Genomic DNA, 20,380 nt, shown 5'->3' with positions numbered 1-20,380 from the left:
TATTTCAAACTCAAGTATGTCTGACTTGAAAGCTCTTATTCTTCACCATTCTTCCACTTATTCTTCTTTATTCTTTCAAAATGAATACACCTCTCATCAGTAAAACTCACTGAACATCTAGGGCACTGTGCCAGCTGTGTGTATGAGGAGGAGGGGAGTCAATGAGGAACGAGGAAATTCATGGACTCTTCTATTCACTACTCTCTCATTTGGTAGCTAAGGACTAGATATGGCGCAGTGGAAAGGGATGGAGCAGGAGGCATAAGGAAAGAGAACATGGCTTGTTTTAGGCTGGGTGCTTTAACCTCAGATTTGATTACATAAATGGGGCTACAGCCCTTCTCTAGATGAGCCACCTGAAGCTCAGAGAACCTAGTCTCTTGCCTGAGGTCAATATGGATGATGGGAAAGAAGAGGGGCTATCCTACCAATAGGAAACCACCTGTCTGTCACCTAGTACTGTGGAAAAGAGGAGGTCTGGGGAAATTTAATACTACCTACAGTTGAGACATAGTTCACATTTATAATATAGACAATTTTGGTAAATTTATTGTGGATAAATGTGACAAGTCTTAACAGCTGTTGTATACTTACTTGAAGAGTTTAAGATAGATTTTAACCACCCAAAAATGTTTTTTTTCTTGTATAAAGTAGGTATGTTTATCGTAATAATTCTTCTTCTGTAGTAAATTCAAGTTTTAAGTTTTACAGTTGCTTAAGATATTTTAAATATGTAAGTCTCTTATGCAGAAGACAATTACAGAAATCCTTATTGTCAATTGATAATGCCATTTCCCGGTATTTGTTCAGATGCCCAACATCTGTATTCTTCCCCCCCTTACGAAAAAAAGCATAAAATCATAATAAACTTCTACTTTCAAGATGTGTAAAACCTTCAGCAGGAGCCATGCCGATGGACGCCATGCAGGGGTATCAATGCAATCACCACCCCTACAAATCTCTGTTGGCCGCTACGCGCAGGTGCTGTTCTAAGTGCTTTTACATGGATTTCTCAACATGCCTACAAGTCAGGTATTATCATCCCCTTGTAACAGATGAGGAAACTGAGTAAGTGGAGACTAAGCAGGTTTTTCAAGACCACAAAGCTAGAAATCCTATCCTGCAATCTGACAGCAGAGGCCATGCTCTTCTTCACCACCTACCCTTGGCAAAAGGAACATCTCAACTAAGCAAGGATCAGTATTTTTCCTCTGTGTAAAATTCTGGAAATATCTGTTCAAGGCTGAAGCTTGTAAAAACAACACTCTTTTGGCTTGTTTATATATGGTAACTCTGTGATCCTCAAACTCTCAGAGGATCTATGGGAAGCAACCTCGAGCTCTGCAGTGGATTTCCCATACTTGGCTTTAAGAGGCAGCGCCTTGGCCGGCCTCCTCTGTCTTGGTTGATCTTGCTGTCCATCAAATTGTCTCACAAGGCCTCAGTTCCATTTCACTTCTGTTTGATTTGGGGGAGGGGGTGGTGTTTCCCACTAGAAATTTTCTCATTTTTACATCCGTCCATGCATCCTACCAGGAACAATTACAAAATCTTGCCAGGAAACAGCTGCTCCTGCATTTTCTCATCAAGCCTCCTGCATCTTTACCTTTATGCCCACCATTCCCTTTTTAGGGAAGGGTGGTACTTCTCTGAAGATTCCTTGTTCTTTCTCTTTCGAGTCATATGACCTCACTCTATACCAAACTAATGCCTATGGATCTTAAATTGTAACTGTGAAGATCTGATGCCACTTTAAATGTTTTCTCCAATCATTTAAAAAAACACAAAAACCCTAAAATTCATGTAGCATAAAAATAAATGCCTATTTCTATTTAGATTATTGTATTATAGTTGAGATACTTTACTTCCATACTGACAGAAACGTTAGTAGCTAAATAATTTAACAATTCCATTTATTTTTCTCTTGTTAACAACATTCAGAGTAGAGGGAACCAGACATCCCTTGCCTGGAGCTTTCAGAGCTTACCCAGGGTGCAATCACAGCGCCCTGGTTCATCTCAAACAGGGCTGGGAGTGCTATTTCTCAATAATGGAGGGCACAGACAGCTTTGTCTCTTGACATTCTAACTAATAGCATCTCTCCAAGCTAGAAACAGTGTTTTCACATCAGCAATGACATATACAATATGTAAAAGCTGAGCATAAAATCTGTGGGTTGTTTTACATACAAAAAATGTCTGGTTGTATCAATGAAGTCTTAAAATTTCAGAAACTTTTCTCACATAAACTGTACAATCAAAAAGACTACACATGCTCTATTTGGTTATATAATTTCCCTTCTTTAACCTACTTTATCGAATAGAATGAGAGAGAGAGAGAGAGAGAGAGAGAGAGAGAGAGAGAGAGAGAAACTAAGCAAAGTTACAAAAGGTGTTTGCAGGCCAGAACTCAAAATATTTGTTACCGAGTTTAGAGTTTCATCCCTTCTTACTAAAAAAAAAAAGCTGAAAAAGTTCCTCTGTATGTTAAAGTTACCTGTATGTTAAAGTTACTTTGTTTTTCCTTTTCCCTCTCAAGTTTCCTTTCCCTTTCCCAACTTGAAAGCACTCTTGAAGCACCAGAGAAAGGAAGAGCCTCCCGGTTTTGTCTCCCTCTGAGCATCTGTTCACAGGCCTGCAGGCCAGTGGGGGGATAGCTTGATGTTCGGCTGTCTGCAACCATTCTTCCAGCACTTCTCACCAGAAACCCCTGCAGTCAGGTTTTTGTCCTCTCCATTCCAGAGGGATGGCTCTTTCCAGAGTCACCAGTGACTTGTGCACTGCCAAATGCAATGCTTCAAGTGCAGTTTACACTGCACCAGACTTTGCAGCAGTGATTCCCACAAATCCTTTCTCTGAGGCCCCTTGTCCACTTGACTCTGGGAGCCAGCTCTCTTGCCACTCTGCTCCCTCACTGACCATATTCGGTCTGTCCCCTCTGTTTGAGTCTTTAACTGTTCTGTTCGTTTCTGCATTACTTGCTAGGTGATCTCCTACCCCAGGCCTTCACATACTATCTTTACACTGAAAGTACTCAAATCTCTGTCTTCAGCCTGGGTCTCTGCTCTAAACACTCAGCCTACACATCCCACTGGCTACCCAGCATGTCTACCTGGACATCCAGCAGTCTCTTAAACTAAATGGCTAAAACTGGACTCCTTTTCTCCCTGAAATCTGCTCTTCCTGAGTCTTTATCAACACAGGAAATTCCACTTCTATTCTTCCAGTTGCTCAGACCAAAATTGTTGTGTCATCTTGAGTTCATATTTTGTCCTATGTCATCATCTAACCCAGCAACAAACCACATTGGCGCCACCTTCAAAATATCTAGAACACAACCAGTCCTCAGGTTCCTCACTGCTTTCCCCTGAACTCTAGCAGGAGCCTCCTCACAGGTCTGTTGCTACTGTCACCACCTCATAGCAGCCATAAGGAAGCTTTAGCAACAGAGTTCAGGTTATACTGCCTTTGCTCCAAACCCTCCAACAGCTATCCATCTCACAGACAGAAAGAAATCCAACTCCGCCAGTCCCCGCCAGTGCTCAAGGCACCTCAGGATCCAGACCCTCTACGCTGACCTTGCCTCCTACCACCCTCTTTCCTGCTCAAGCCACTCAGTGAGGCCAGGGGACAAAAGTGGTTTTTCATTCTATTGTAATGATCTAACTCCACCTGACTCATCCCTTCCTTGATTTCTTTGCATAAATGTTACCCTATCAGTGTTTTCCTGGTTTGTTTTTCTCAGCACTTGTTGCCATAGGATATACTTATATATCTCTGTGACAAGAATGTAGAGTAAATGAGAGAAGGGGCTTTGCTGGTTCACTGTTGTATGGTCAGTGTTTAGGCTCATAACCTGTACTTGGGGGCTGGGCAGGGGTGGTGGGGGCATAATAATTATTTTGTTGAAGGAATGAATAAATGATGTAGCTGAGGGAGAGAGTGGAGTTCGGGCCAACAATTTCTTTCCTTACTTTGGTACGTGGCAAATAGTGTCATGAGAATACACTACTGACAGTGGCAATTTCAAAGCAGGAAGAAAAAGTGTGGAAGAGGAACAAAAGTCAGACTATGGTTCCTACTCAGGGATGGTAGAGGAATTACCTTCGAACATTTATAAGATATGCAGGCCCAAGCCTAACCACTGAAGAATCTGATTTGGGATGTAGAGGTGGGGACAGGGTAACTATATTTTTAAAAGTTCCCCGAGTGATTCTGACTTCTGGTCCCTGTTCAAACCACTTACTCAAAAGAAACATCTCAAAAGGCATGTGGTAAACTATACAGTAAATAAAATAACACACATCGTTTTTTTAAAAACCCACATACCTGACTGGGGACTCAAAAATATAGTTGTTTTTTGTTTCTTTTTGTCTTCATGTAAAAGCACTGCCTAAAAAATGAAATAGACTAGTTTACAAAATTGAAAGGAATAGCATTTGAAAAAACAGCCTTAAACTGTTACCATATCCAAGGAAGGCCAAAACTAGGCGTGTGGAAGGCAGAACTTTGCAAGTCAATTGAAAAGCAAGACAGAGACTGAGGAATCCTCAAAGCATGCCCTGGCATCCAGAGCATAGCAAGCCTCACCCCACGCTGCAGTGAGGGCAGAGGAAGGAGCCAGGCAGGTTAGTCGGGAAGGAGGGCAGGACCGGGCACCCAGCATCTTGCCCAGGGGGCCCAGCACCTCGACCAGGGCACAGGGGTGCTGGCGCACAGCTGCTAGCACTCAGAAGGCTTCGCTGAGCAGACAGATGACCCAAGGGCTTCCTACTCAGGTGTGAGCCAGGTTTACCTGAGCAAATGTGCCAGTTGGTCTCAAGGGGCTAGGTGAAGAAGGGGATCCATATACACAATCTGATTTAGACATACCTGAGAAAAAAATTAGCACTTTTTGTTTTCTCACTTTAAAATGAAAGCAGTAGCCCTGTTTTCAAACTTTCACAGAACAATTTTTCTGTGGATAGAACAGAAGCTCCACTCAGTATGTTGGGTGGACAAAATAATCACATATTTGAAGAAACGGAATGGGGCAGCATAATTTTTAGATAGGAAGAAGCAACGGATTTCCTTGAGTTGTTATTGGAGGAAACACACCACATTCTAAACTGCCCCCTTTCCTATTTTACCTTTAGAATACAGTGACTACTTGTTTAATGTGTAAATATTGCATTTTGAGGAATCCAAGATTCTAGTGCTTTTCCTTAGGCTTGAAAATACCCACCACCTCCTCCAATCCCAGGATACCCCTGGCTTTTCTTGATTTGTTGCTGCCCCTGCAGCCTGCCAGCACTGTTCTATTTTGAGAGCTTCACTAGCAGACAACTTAAAACTTGCTACCAGCTAGGAGGAAGAAATCCATCCAAGCTGGGGGCACACAGGGGCCTCCCCTCACTGCTGCACTGTACCAAAGAGGAGCACAATGATGATGTGCTTCATGCTACAGTAAGCATGGACCACCAGTTCTTCAGAAGGGTCTACAAAAATAACTTTGGTAAAACTGCATTACATCTTATCTATACTGTTTCCAGTTTCCTCATCTGTAAATGGGGTGATCAATACCACCATCTCTTGGGGCTGGGGAGAAAATCCGAGGAGATTGCCCACGTAAAGTACTTAAAATAGTGCCTGAATCATAGGAAGCAATCCCATGAATGTTGGCTCTAGCTATTATTTTAATTTCTCTTAAATTTATATTCCTCTTATAATCATAGAAGATCTGGTAGATGTCCCATGTCAGGGTAAAAAAAGTTTGAATTTAAATTTGTCTGAGTTCCTTAGAAGTAGGGCAAGCTGTATCTTCCATAAACACTGAAGTCCTATTTTAAAACCAATAATTAAATAATTTAAAAATATAGTTCATTCCATATAAAGCTCCTTTAAAAAAAAAAGAAGTGCTCTAAAAATTTTGTTTTTAAAAAAAAGAGACACTATTGCTGCTATGATATAATAAAATGGAAGAGAGGTACTAGTATTCTAGGAATGATGAACGGTAGAGTATTTTAAGGGAATTGTCATCAGTGCTGACTCTTTTACACCGTCCACACACATATACAGTTGAGGACAGGAACAGCAGAGGTTACTACTTTAATCTGAAAAAAAAAAATGACTTCCCTGGGTTTCTTTTCTATGCCAATCAAATGCCATCCACTCTCACAGGTTTGTTCTGGGAAATAAAGTCAGAGTGTATAAACTGCTTTATAAATCCTAACTTCTTATATACACACAAAGTACCTTCACTTTTAACAGTCTGTTAAAAAGGTGCCTGCACTGGACACTTTATCCATTTAATAGAAGGGGTCAGTGCAGATCCAACAACTCAAAGGGACGAGATGTATGGATGATATTCGACTATAGACTGATAATGTATTTTTCCTCATTGTAAGAATAATCATGCTTGCTGCAGGAAACTATTAAAAGGATGACGTACTCCGTAATTCTCTTCTGCAGTTAGAACCACCAGAACTGTGTAACACCATTCCTTCTAGTCCTTCTTCTAGGCATATGCATATATATATATTTAAACAAAAGTACAAATGGCTCACTATACAAAGCTTTGTGTCCTGAGATAATTTAGTTATGCCTCCCCCATGGCCAGTCAGTGCTTCAATTTCAAAAGTGCACAAACTGAGTAGTGAAGCTCAAGTGGCAGCTTGTTTTCTGGTCACTTAGGCTACATTTTATAGGCACTGGGGATGACTGGGTTTTCCATTCATTGATAATCCTAGAAAAGTCAACCGAATGACTTCCATAAGCCTCTCAATGGAACTGGGAGTAAGTTTAAGACATATAAGAGGGTCTGAATTAAAGGGGGTGGGTTTACTTTCTCAAAATCTTTTTAAGTGGATTTGTTAAAGAAATAAATATAACTGAAGTAGTAAAGAACTCTAAAACTCTAAAAAAGAGATTTCCCTTGAGATGTGAGTGCAAACATCGAGGTATGACCGGTATCCATACCTGGAGAGCCTTTAAACTGTGGGCATTCCTTTTTAATGTGCCCTTCTCTTCCACAAATAAAACAACGTTTTTCTCTTAAGTCTTTGTCATCCTGTCTCTTCCATTTTTCCATTGGTGGCCTGAGAATTTTCTCTCTGCCCAGGTCAACAGCTGCCCTCACTGGCTTGGCTTTCTGAGGTGTGCAGTGCATGGGCTTATCTTCTTTTGTCGACACCTCCCTCTCTGTGTACTTGTTCTGAATTTCTTTGTCCTCTTTGCTTCTCTTCTCTTTGTTCTCAGGGTATCTTTGGTTCGGGGTATCTTCCTGATCACGCCGTCGCCTCACTCTAGAAGATGATATAACACCGGTAGGAAAGATCTAAACAGAAACCTGGTAAGATATTAAGAGCATTCCAGGTTTGGGAGATAACCAGAGCTAGAAGATATCGGAGGGCAAAACAAGAATTTAACAAACTTAAGTCTGCCTCCTCTTTCAAGAAGCAACCTCAGGGAGATGGTACAGTTTTTCTTTTTGATTTTCACGACTATTCTAGTGCCACAAAACCAGTGTGGAACTTCTTGGTCCAGTACCTACTATGATATGGATGTTATGAAACTCCAATGATCTTTGGGGTGATTTCTTGCAACTTTGTGGCCCATTCTGTACTAGGCACTAGAAATTTGAAACATGGAACTTTCAGTTCACAAGGAAACAGGGGTTATAAGGAGATTTATATTCTTAAAATGTTAAAAACATTTCTTTTTTGCTCTATATGATCGGTGACTATTACTTGAATAAAAAACCAAAGTACTAAAAATAAGAGGCTCAAATTCCAGATGGTGCCTTATTTTAAGAGCATGTTTTAAGATGAGAGTATTATTGTCCAATTAAGACCACCACACCATCCAAAACAACATTATGTCCCAAGTAAGCAACCCAAACTGCCCCTCCCGCCCTGCCTGCCAAAAACATCACCAGAAGAAAGCATGGTGACCAAAGTGAGTGGGTCGCCACAGCAACTATATTTAGGGTTAAACTGCATACAAGTGAAGGCTCCTTCCTATCTGGCAATAAGCTGTACATGAGTCTGGCACAGCCCAGTTCCATACGGGGGTGGAAGTGATGTCCTCAAGGAGCCCATTTTACTTTCCTTTTCTCTTCTTCCATCCCTGTTGGAGGATGGTGACCAAATGGTAGAGTAGCAAGTGGGGCAGTGACCAAAATGAGGAAAGGGGACCAGGGCTGGAAGACTTTTAGCTGTACACCCGAGGGATGTCTGGTCACCTGCACTTAAAGGCATGTTTCATATCACTTCATTTTTGTTGTGAAAAATCATTTATCTGAGAACTGCTGGATTTAACACAAGTTTATTTTGTTACAATAGAACCTCATTTAAAAACTGGTACAGTAAGAAAGTAAAAACAAAACCACCCCTTTTGAACACTGACTTACTTTCTCCTCATAGGACAGTCCTTCATGAAGTGTCCAATTTTACCACAAATTCGGCAACATCTATCATTTGGGGCCAGCTCTCCTTCAGTTAGCACTTCTGGATCAAAAAAGTACTCCTAGCAGAACAATTTAAACATAGAAAAATATGAACAATTAATGTGAGATCAAAACACAAAAACTAACCAGGTATCACTCAGAGACCTTCTTCTTAATAATGATTATTATACTGTTTAATTCCAAAATCTAAAACCATTAAGAGGTTTACTTCAGGATAGTTTTACCTAAATTCATGATGGTTTATTCCTAGTCATCATGCACACCACAGTTTAACCCTACCCACAAAGAGAGCCTGTTTTTCCAGGACACTTCTACACAAGAGCATCACACATACCCCTGAGTCAGCTTCCCCAGGATTTGGGGGAAGCAGAGGCCAGGTATAAAGGCTTTGCTTTCTCATAACATGAAAAGGCTAAAACTCAGTAAACTGAGGAATGTGATTTGCATTACACAGATTACACAGAGAAAATGAAAGAAGCTATGTGTTGTTTTGTTTGTTGTGGCTCCTGGAGAAATTATACCAGAAGAAAGGAAAGATAATGTCTGGACTGAAGCCTCCTTGTCAGTGAAATTATCCTCACCCCAGATCTCCTGGATCAGAATTTGCGTTTTAACAAAATCCCCAACGTGGATTTTGCTGGAACAAGTTTCAGAAGCCTTGGTGTAGAAGATAGCTACTGCATATTCAGCAAAAACTAGATGCACAGATGTGATCTAATGCTGAATATACACCCCATACACTTAAGGTTCATTTAAAGTCTTTATTAAGAAATTTAATGTAGAAAAAAATAACTTTATTTTTTAACAGAAAACTCTCTAGTTCCTAATCCCCCCTTTTCTCTCACTGAGGGAATTTTCATTTATTTATTTATTCATTCTATTTTTAAAGATTTTATTTATTTATTTTACAGAGAAAGAAAGAACACACAAGCAGAGGGAGCAGCAGGCAGAGGGGGAGGAAGCAGGCTACTTGCTGAGCAAGGAGCTAGAAATGGGGCTCGATCCTAGGACCCTGGGATCATGACCTGAGCCTAAGGCAGAGGCTTAACGGACTGAGCCACCCAGGTGCCCCAAAGGAAATTTTTATAGTGCAATTTTGTTTTGTTTTTAATCAGTCCAGTTCCATAAAAATTTTGAGTATTAGGTTATATGACACCAGTTAGCTTGCTTCCACAGAGCAGTATCTCTCCTAGTCCCATTTAGAGATGTATTACTCTGCAAGCAGAGGGAACAACCTAGACTTCACATGAAGAGGGTGGAGGAACCATGGCTATATGCAAGCTGGATTTGGTAGAGGCTGCACAGAGCTGAACGCTGGTAGAGCAGCAATGCCATCTGCATGCATGATGTGATGAAGGCAAAGCAGCAGCACCAAAATGACTGATTTTCCCAAACTCCACTTCTGGCTGTTTCTCCCTTTTCTACTGATAAAAATGGCCTCAGAATTGGGATGTATATAAAAAAAGGTTTTTAGGAATTACTCTGTATTGTGATTATTTATTTGGCTAGACTCACCAGACTTTCAGAGTATTTATTATTGACATAACATGTACAAATTAAGGTGTTTAATAAAGTTCCTTTTTTTGGGGGGGATATTTGATATTTCTAATGGACACTTACCATTTTTGAGGGGCAGTCCTTTGGAAATCCTTTGACTGGAATACCAAATACTCTTCTACCATTAATAAATGCTTTCATTATAAAATTTGTCACTAGAAAGAAAAGAGTAAGTGCCCAATTAGATGGATTAAAAGGAAAAGGGATCACATTAACATTTATAAACAAAGCAACTTACTTTTCCTTGATAATCCAGCTCCAAGATTATGATTCAAATCAAAGGGATCTAAGTCAAGAAAATTAATGAGAACAAAAAAGATAATGAAATAGGAAATGCCACTATTCATCCATTTAAGTGAGTATATAATAAAGTGTTATATACTTTATCATTAATAAAAGTACAGGACCCTTGAACAACGTGGGGGATAGAAACACCAAATCCCCACACAGTCAAAAATCCATCCATAGCTTTTTGAGTTCCCCAAAACTTAACTAGTAACAGCATACTACTGACCAGAAGCCTCACCTATAACATAGTTGATATGTATTTTGTATATATATTATATACTGCATTTTTTACAATAAAGTAAGCTTAAAGAAAAGAAAATGTTAAGAAAATCACTAAGAGAAAATAAATTTACAGTGTTGTATTTATAAAAAAAAAAAATTCACATGTAAGTGGACCTGTGCAGTTCAAACCTTTGTTGTTCAAGGGTTAACTATATTAAATGACTGCTTTTTTAAAATGAGTTTCAAATATGTAATATAGCTAAGTAATATATATTCCTAAATATAAGTCAAATGTTTTCTTCAAAGTGTCCATCAAAAAAAGTGTGTTATGTTTGAATCCATATAGACTCCTTCCTATTATGAGCAGTTGCTTCATTTTGAACAACAAAATATTGTTTGGAGAAGACATATTAGTGGAGTGTTATCTAATGGTGCTGGTTTGGGAAGCATAAAGAGGTCATAAATAGATTTAGAACATTTTAGCACTGGGGATCCCTGGGTGGCGCAGCGGTTTGGCGCCTGCCTTTGGCCCAGGCCGCGATCCCGGAGACCCGGGATCGAATCCCACATCGGGTTCCCGGTGCATGGAGCCTGCTTCTCCCTCTGCCTGTGTCTCTGCCTCTCTCTCTCTCTCTGTGACTATCATAAATAAATAAAAATTAAAAAAAAAAAAAAAAAAAAAACACATCCCAACTAGGGGTTGTCCAAAAAAAAAAAAAAAAAAAAAAAGAACGTTTTAGCACTGGATGTTCCTGTTAACTAAAGTGTTTTAAGGGTCCCTTTAGGGCAGCCCGGGTGGCTCAGCAGTTTAGCACCACCTTTGGCCCAGGGTGTGATCCTGGAGACTGGGGATCCAGTCCCATGTCAGGCTCCCTGAATGGAGCCTGCTTCTCCCTCTGCCTGTGTCTCGCCCTCTCTCTCTCTCTCTCTCTCTCCTGTGTCTCTCATGAATAAATAAATAAAATCTTAAAAAAAAAAAGGGGTCCCTTTAGTCATCCTGGAGATCATAAAACACACTTATAAGACAAATTAAGACACAGACACCTGTCCCAATGGCATGCCAATGCCTACTTGTTTTTAGTGAAAGCTTCATAAAGGACTTCATTATGATATTAAATGTCCGCATCTCAAAGTCTTAGATAAGTGTGTGTGTATGTAGTATGTATATACATATATACATGTGTGTGTGTGTGTGTGTGTGTGTATATATATATATATATATATATATATATGTTGTGTTCTGGATTATTATGTATTAGATGACCCAGAAAGTGGTAGGAATAATGAAAAAAATGCTGATGTCACAGAATTATTCGAGATAAATTTATTTCATGAATAAAACTTGTTCATGAAATAAATGGAGGTAAAGTACTACTTCTAAATTAAAGTACTATTTTATACATGATTTAATATACATACATAATAATTCAAACTTTGAATATTATGTGTAGATATTTAATTATTTCCCATAATGCCTAAAAACACTGAAGAAAAGCAAAGGAAAAAAAAAACCTAAAACCTTTCTTGGGGATCATTAAGAAAGTGGAAGACTGCTTATATACAGTATATACAAAAGAAGTACAGAAGTAAAAAGAGGCATCCTTCTGGTTGCCTGTTATGCTTTTCATGGACAATAACTGGGGCATATCATTTGAGATTCAGACTCACTAACAGGTTACAGAAACCTTCACTCAGTTTTGACCCTACACTAGTAACTGCTATCAGGTTACCTTCCTGGTAGGTTTGACTATGCTTTCTTCTGGTGTCTTTCATGTGTGTATATGTGGAAATAATTCTGGTTGTTTGCTTAATGCAGCAAAGATATCAAATATTTAGCTACTGGACAAACACTGTTGGGGCCACCACCTCTGAAACTCCTCCATTCTAGAATTGCTGGTTTAAAGTCTTCTTTCTAATTTAGCCTATTACTAATGGTTCATCTTAAAGTAATGTAAAAATGAGAAGTAAAAGATAAAGAGACTTCAAAAATTAAAAACAAAATATGGACAACTGGAGACCTTAAGAACCCACTATGATAATAGAAAGGTTTGAGACAAAGTTATAGGTTTTTGACATATGAGATCCTAAAAAGTTAAAACCCTATCTAAAGCCTTAGTGATCTGAATTTAATTGTATAAATATTCAAGAGTATTTTAATATTGCCAACAGGCAGAAGTAATGATGCAAATATAATCTAAAGTAACACACATTATTTAACTAGTATATTTTTTAAAAAATAAAAAGATTAAAGTCAATAAAATACTTTTTAAGCCATTTCTCAGTTCAGTTTTAAGCACTTAAACTCCATTTTGTCCCTAAAATTAAAATCCCACAAATTGAAAATAAACAATCAACTACAAACATATATGGCCCATGGATCCTTGCATTCAATGGAAGAAAAAGCTTCAGCATGGGCAAAAGAAATGTAAAAAATTGTAAATAATTACTTATAGGTAAAGTTCTTCATGAATAAATAGCAAGTAAGGATCCTGAAAATTCATTCTTAGTGGCCCCTCTTCAAACTCTCCATTCAGAAAGTGATAAAAGTTCCAGTCTTTGGAACGCCTGGGTGGCTCAGTTGTTGAGCATTTGCCTTCAGCTCTGGGTGTGATCCCGGGGTCCTGGGATCGAGTTCCGCATCAGGCTTCCCACAGGGACCCTGCTTCTCCCTCTGCCTATGTCTCTGCTTCTCTCTTCTGCATCTCTCCTGACTAAATAAACAAAATCTTAACAAAACAAAACAAAACAACTTCCAGTCTTTTGAAGCTGCCTATCTCTATTGCAAACTTATTCTCCAGTACGTGTTCAACAAAAGTCAAAGATGTGCCCTGGCCAAAAGACTTGAATTGGAGAGGCCCCACAGGAGGACACTGGTCATTTAAAAATAAATCTTTATGCTGTTATGCTGGAAACAGACAAGTGTCCTGATGTGGACAGTAACAAGATGGCTATGCGGCACATCCCAACCAGTGGCTCCCTGCTGTCCTGCAAGAGCTCTGCAGGGATGAAGAACAATGCCCTCATAGTTCAAACTCTATAATTCTATTTGATTTTAAGTTTCATTTTATTTGTACCTTCAATAACAATGTATTTTGAGGTCCACTGTTTCTTAAAAGTTGTAAGCAGACTTTTTCTCCTGATGCTAATAACATGTTCTTTAAAATCAAATTCCTCTGTGTAGAATCGAAGAAGTCCCAACCATAGCTGCCCAACAGATTCTGTATTTTTCCCATATTCTGGCCAATAGGTGGGCTAGAAATAGAAGGGAACAAGAGATATCATGCTCTATAGTAAAGTGTTAATAGCTATCTTCATTTGTATCTTAGGGAGTAAATTTGGACTTATTTTAATTAACTGGAATTTAAATACATAAAAATATAATTATGTAACTTTTCTTTCACATTTAAAAATACCATTTATATGAGTTTATTAATCTCTACCCTGTGAGTTGGAGATAGTGAGAGCTCAGGGTTTTAAATGTCAAACCCCAGAATGTATGTTTGTGGAAGAATCTGGAAATAAATTTGAAGAGCCTTGATGATGCCTGGGTTATAGATCTTTGAACTCAAAGTTTTTTCAAACTCTAAAAACTTTGCAAATATTCATTCACTTGGAATAAAGTTATATAACATTTGAAATTGACAGGCATTAAAGAATCCTAGATACAGTCCCTAGAAACTCACCTGGCTTAATAAAAATGTTTTCAATTTCAAAGGACATCTGTATATGCTAGTTTTTTACTATCATAATATAAATAAATATAACAAATGATAATATAGTTGTTGACCACTACACCACAGCATAGTACAGCTAACTTTTAGTCAAGGATGTAAAAAAATCTTTACTCTTAAAATACGTACCAGTTCATCTATTTGATCAAAAAAATAAATATTCCAGCCATCAACAAATATTTCAGGTTTCTTTTCACCTTTGTATATCTGAAATTAATTTTTAAACTATTAGTATGGATTACAAATTTAATGCATTGATACAAAAACTTGTAGGAAAATAGTTAAATATTTAACTATAGAACCACAGAATATTAGAGAAAGAAGAGGGCTCAAAGGCAACCCAGCTTTACAGATGAGAAACACAATTTCTTTTACTAATACCTCTTGAAGGACAGGAATGACTGGTGGATTCCTCTGCTGGAGAAAATATAGCACCATAAGCGTGTATGCATATGACGATAAGCTGCCTCTAGATGCATCACCAATATCACACATCTAGAGGGAAAGAAAACAAGGAACAAAGAGAAGATCACCAATGTTTTTTGGTAAATTTGCAGCTATTCTATTATTACTAAAAATAAGGTGCTTTGGGGGATCCCTGGGTGGCTCAGTGGTTTAGCGCCTGCCTTCAGCCCAGGGCGTGATCCTGGAGTCCCGGGATCAAGTCCTGCATCCGGCTCCCTACATGGAGCCTGCTTCTCCCTCTGTCTATGTCTCTGCACCCCCACTCCCTTCATAAATAAAATAAAAAAAATCTTAAAAAAAAAAGGTGCTTTTATAGAGCTTTAATATAAAAATTACATCTTCAAATGCTAAAATATGCCAACAAAAGCAAATAAGACCAAACAAAAGGACGTTGAAATCAAACAAAAGAAAAATTCCAACCATCAGCCACAAGCAAGATCAGATTATCATAGGTAAATTTAAGACGACAAAATTTTAGCCTTCCATGGCCAGCTTCCCAAAATAGCTAAAGGAAGCATTTAACATGGCTGTGGTTCTTTACAAAATAAAGACTTATGTTTTCAACTAGATTTGAAGACAGACTGAAATTTCCTGATGAATCCCAACAGGAAGCATACTTACCTTTGTAAATACTTTCATGGTATAGCATAAGTATTTCACTCTGGGATCAATGGCTGAATAAGCAGATAAGAGCCTTGTGTTATGGAGAGCCTGTTAAGAGGACAATTACACTACAAATTATCAATAAGAAGAAGTTTTAGGCTGGAATATTCTGAAAAGGTTTACACTGTAATTCATTTTAGGTTGAAGACAATTAGACTAAAATTAATATTTTTCCCCCAAACTGAGCTTCATTAACTTCTTAGATAATAAGAATTATGAATGACATCTGAGCTCGTGACTTGCATGTTAATATGTCCTTAGTCTAAACATTCCTAGAAATAAGGCTATTAAGATAATTCCATCTAAGTAGATGTTAAAAGTCCCCCACCTCACCCTGGCATTATTTAAACTGAATGCACCTATGGTCCAGAGAAAGCCCATAAAGCCCTGAAGTAATAATCCAAGTGTGAGATCAAAGACCTACACTCCAAAATTAAAATTCAAGCCAAACAAAAAGCACCTGCCACTCTGACCTCATTTTAAATAAATACTAACAACTCTTTTTTATATACCCAGTCTCAGAACACTGCCAGGCACCCAGCAAGCACTTCTAAATAATGATTAAAAGAATGAGTAAGATAAAATAAATGGCTTAATTTTGCTTGAGATTTTGTAAATTAAGAGACATTTGTTCCCCTCGACTGCCCTAAAGAAAAAGCCTAGAGAAAAATCTCACCAGTGTGTTATACAAACTGATGTCCACTTCCAGACCACTTCTCAAATGGAAGAACTTTACAATTGGCACCTTTGCTGTTGTAATGGGCAAGATATTTCGCAGACCTAGATTGGAAATAAGATAGTATCATTAAATACAGCAGCCGGAGCCATCAGCTACTCTTATGTTAAGGTTCTAACACAAAATGATATAAACCTAACTCTGACATGTTTCACTGCAATCACTACAACTACTCAATTCTGTTACTAAATATCTGGAAAGACTCTTCTGGCAAAGTTTATATTAGTTAAACACATCAATATCTGAAATTCAAGGATGAACAAGGCAGACACTGACCTCCAGGAACTCACTGGATTATGGGTGTGCACAGGGCTGTCAGTCTGCTAAATACCAGAACGGAAGAAGCAATTACAGAGCCTAGGCTATGTGGGCCCTTCCTATTCTCTCTACCCAACTATATCTAATACAGAGAAAAGCCTTTGGGGTAATCATCTGAATCCTCAAAACAAAAGCTACTCATCACAGAGCCAGAAGTTAAGACAGTAAAAGAAAGGAATCAACTTCAATAGGAGAGGAGGAAATTGCCTGAACTGGACTTTGAAGAAGGAGAGTGACAAGTAAAGTTAGAAGAGGCTGAGGGGAGGGAAAGGAAAGGCCAGGAAAGTACACATGGACAGGGCAGATGCCTAAAGCAGAATGGCATGTTTGAGAACTTCCATGGAATTGTGAAGGCTACAGAGTAGACTTGAGGGAAAGTAATAATGAGTGATAGGAGGTGTGGCAGAAACCAGGAAGAGCTTCTCTCTATATATCCTTAGAGGCAAAGAGACACCAATGAACTGTATAAGTTGGGGGGAATCACTGACCACATCTATCTGGACAATGCCCTTGGCAGTGGACAGACTGGAGGCACCCACTGGGAGGCAGTGTGACTATTACCAAAAATGATCTATCTGGGCCTGAACTATCTTGGTGGCACAGGGATGCAGAGAAGCAGGAAGACATGCTTAAGAGTATGTATACCTATATGCGCTAGGGAAGTGGAGGCAGGGGGATGGGAAGCAGAGGTAGGGGGGAATAGGGGAGAAGAAGGAGGATTGTAACACTAAGAACTACCAGTTCCCGCGCACCAGAATCCTTCACAAACATTACCTCCTAAAATGTTCACCCTCACCCAAAAGATAGAAGACAGAGACCCAGAGATACTAATGTGCTTAGGAATATGGAGCTAGTAAATCACAGAGCTGAAATCTGCATGTAGGTGTGACCGACTCCAAATCTCTACTGAACCCATTCCAGGACAGATTAGTTACTGCTTCACCCATTTTGGTGATTCAAAGGATGTCAATGTCAACCACTGAGAAACTAGATTCAGAAGGAAGGGCAGGTAGTAGAGGTTGTGGCAGAAGGAAGGCAGTAAAGAGAGAGAGGAGTTCATTCTGAGATGGAGTTGGAGTTTCTCAAAGAGGTAAACAGCAGTATCTGGCAGGCAGATACATAGTGATCCAGAACTCAGGAGAAAACTATGTAGACAACAGAAGAAATTTCCAAAAAAAATGTCTGTGCAGAGACAGAGGAGGTCTAACTTATACTGGATGGGGGGGGGGGAGGTAATTCATATTTGCTGAATACTTGGCATATGCTAGATCCTTATTCTACTTTGTAGATGAGGAACTGAACACTTATGATGAAATGAGTGTCTTTCTGGGAATACACAGCCAACAAGTGGGAAGCCAAGATTTAAAACCAGAGAACTGGGGTGCCTGGGTGACCCAGTTGGTTGAGCATCTGCCTTTGGCTCAGGCCATTATGCCAGGGCCCCATGTCGGGCCCTCTGCTCCCCAGGCAGCCTGATTCTCCCTCTCCTTCCTACTCATGCTCTCTCTCTCAAATAAATAGATAAAAATCTTAAAAAAAAAAAAAAAAAAAAGTTAAAACCAGGAATCTGATTCCAGAACTTCCACCAACTACTTTGCTATACTGTATTTAAATTAGATAGCCTTTCACTTTATTTCCTTCTCATTCTAGAATTTGACACTGTTGCCCATTATCTGCCTGTCCTCTACAGTTTATTCACAGCACATTGTCCTAGTTCTTGTCATTCCAATGGCTTTTTCCATGTCCTTTAATTTCTACCCACAGAAATTAAAGGCTTAGTCCTTAACTACTCTCAAAGGATCCCTTAGAATTCTTTTTATTCTTGCTCTCTCTCTCCAAGGATTTCAATGCAAAACTGTTTTCCTTTCGTTCTTCAATCCTGACAGACAACTCCATATTTCTAATTGGTTGCTGGACTTTTAAAACTTGGGGATTATACCTTCATGGTAAACTACACATCTCTACATGGTGTCTTCTGCAAACATTCCCATTTCTCAAGTACCCAAACATTAGTCTGAACTTTTATTTCTTACTTGTAGATACCAAAGCTAGGAGATTTCCCCTTGGGAATCTCTCCTCTCCTTTTCCTTTTAGGATCATTAGTATCTGGTTAAGGTACTAATGAATTTTGCCCTGAATTCACTTGGGTTATACCTTCCCTGAGAGACTCTACTAGCTGCTGAAAAAGCTTAAATTTTATTTTTATTGGGTTGCTCCTCTCTTGGAAGAAACTTCACTGGTTTTCAAATATCTGCAGGCTTTATCTTATCTAGTGATAGGAACCACCTGAAATTCCTCCCTAAATGTACTGATCTTCCCACTGTCCTACGAGATATACTACAGTAACTCTCATGTTCATGTGCATGCACTCTTAGGAAGACTTCTCCTTCTATCTTTCGAGTCATATCCATCATCACCTGAGATCAGTATAAACCCATCTCCTGCATGAATCTTCCCTATGCAACTCTTAAAAAAAAAAAAAAAAGATCTTATTTATCCATTAATGAGAGACACAGAAAGAGAGAGAGAGAGAGGCGCAGAGACCCAAGCGGAGGGAGAAGCAGGCTCCATGCAGGGAGCCCAACGTGGGACCGGATCTCAGGTCTCCAGGATCAGGCCCTGGGCTGAAGGCGGCGCTAAACTGCTCAGCCACCCGGGCCGCCCCCTATGCAACTCTTTACCAGAATCTCTCTATCTTCAGAGCTTACTGAATACTTATAATAGCTTCTGACTTGTTCTGAAAGATGAATACTACCTTACACTGTTACATGGCCTGTAACATGTAACATGGTGTCTTTCCTTTTTTAAAATCTGAAAGTTAGGACATCTGGGTGGCTCAGCGGTTGAACATCTGCCTTCGGCCCAGGGTGTGATCCTGGAGACCGGGGATCGAGTCCCACATCGGGCTCCCTGCACGGAGCCTGCCTCTCCCTCTGCCTATGTCTCTGCCTCTCTCTCTGTGTGTCTCTCATGAATAAATAAATAAAATATTAAAAAATAAAATAAAATAAAATAAAATCTGAAAGTTGTCTGAGGAAAAGACTTGTAGAGACTTTTTATTTTTCCACCATCCCTAAGTGCCCAACACTGTACTGAACACATAGTAGGCACCCAATAAGATAGTTGGGGACTGCTTTTAAAGATGTCAGGTTTCAGTCATAGCCCTCTAGCTATTATTAAATTCTTGTTCCATGCAATCTGTGTTCCATTACTATTATCTGTATGTAGAAGTCATTTCAGTCTAATAATGACCTGTTTTTAACAAGCATGGCTCATTCTTAGGATAGATACACTTTTGTATTGAGGGGAAAGGAACATGAGGTCTCTAGTTTTTAATCTCAAATGGTGCAGGAAAAAAATTGAGCAAATAAGAGAGAGAATAATAAATCGAATGTGATAAAATGTTAATAGCTAGTGGATCCAAATGAAAGATATACAGAGTTTGTCATACAATTTTTGGGGCTTTCCTGTAAGTTTCAAATTATTTCAAACAAAAAGTAAAAAATCTAGCTCAGTACTAAATAATAATTGTGGCAACTTAGCAATTTAGTTTATTTGCATGATTTCAAAAAAATTTAAAAAGCTCATGATCTTTATTTAAAGATTCTATTTATTTATTTGAGAGAGATAGCATGAGAGAGAGACAGAGCAGGAGCAGGGGGAGGGGCAAAGGGAGAAACAGACTCCCAGCCAAGCAGGAAGTCCAATGCAGGACTCAATCCCAAAACTCAGGGATCATGACCTGAGCTGAAAGCAAATGCTTAACTGCCTGGGCCACCCAGGTGCCCAAAAAGCTCATGATCTTTAAAGGTAAAATTCCCAAGTGAAAGGAATGTGTATTTCAGTGACAAAAAAAAGAAAAAAAAATTCAATGCAAATTAAAAAAAAAAAATGATGTTCTATGTTAATTTTCAGAGGGAATAAACTGAAATTAATATTTTTTCTTGTTATTTAA

General features: G+C 39.0%; 1 protein-coding gene across 7 annotated transcripts in view; it reads right to left on the bottom strand.

Annotated features, from left to right (window-relative positions):
* TUT7 (terminal uridylyl transferase 7) overlaps positions 1–20,380 on the bottom strand; it is a 64,228-nt gene that overhangs the window by 8,332 nt on the left and 35,516 nt on the right. For 3 of the 7 annotated variants that reach the window (XM_038526905.1, XM_038526907.1, XM_038526906.1), the window contains exons 18-28: positions 16,048–16,151; positions 15,330–15,419; positions 14,625–14,738; positions 14,373–14,450; positions 13,587–13,764; positions 10,241–10,288; positions 10,066–10,157; positions 8,389–8,504; positions 6,957–7,282; positions 4,795–4,871; positions 4,329–4,392 (exon numbers count right to left, since the gene is read on the bottom strand). In XM_038526905.1, the coding sequence (XP_038382833.1) occupies positions 4,329–4,392; positions 4,795–4,871; positions 6,957–7,282; positions 8,389–8,504; positions 10,066–10,157; positions 10,241–10,288; positions 13,587–13,764; positions 14,373–14,450; positions 14,625–14,738; positions 15,330–15,419; positions 16,048–16,151 (1,287 nt within the window). The remainder of the gene's footprint in view (positions 1–4,328; positions 4,393–4,794; positions 4,872–6,956; positions 7,283–8,388; positions 8,505–10,065; positions 10,158–10,240; positions 10,289–13,586; positions 13,765–14,372; positions 14,451–14,624; positions 14,739–15,329; positions 15,420–16,047; positions 16,152–20,380) is intronic. The other 4 variants (XM_038526910.1, XM_038526908.1, XM_038526909.1 and 1 more) reach the window with 4 other exon arrangements.

Source organism: Canis lupus, chromosome 1 (assembly GCF_011100685.1).
Source record: "Canis lupus familiaris isolate Mischka breed German Shepherd chromosome 1, alternate assembly UU_Cfam_GSD_1.0, whole genome shotgun sequence".
Taxonomy (NCBI): Eukaryota; Metazoa; Chordata; class Mammalia; order Carnivora; family Canidae; genus Canis; species Canis lupus.
This window is presented reverse-complemented; position numbering and strand designations above follow the sequence as displayed.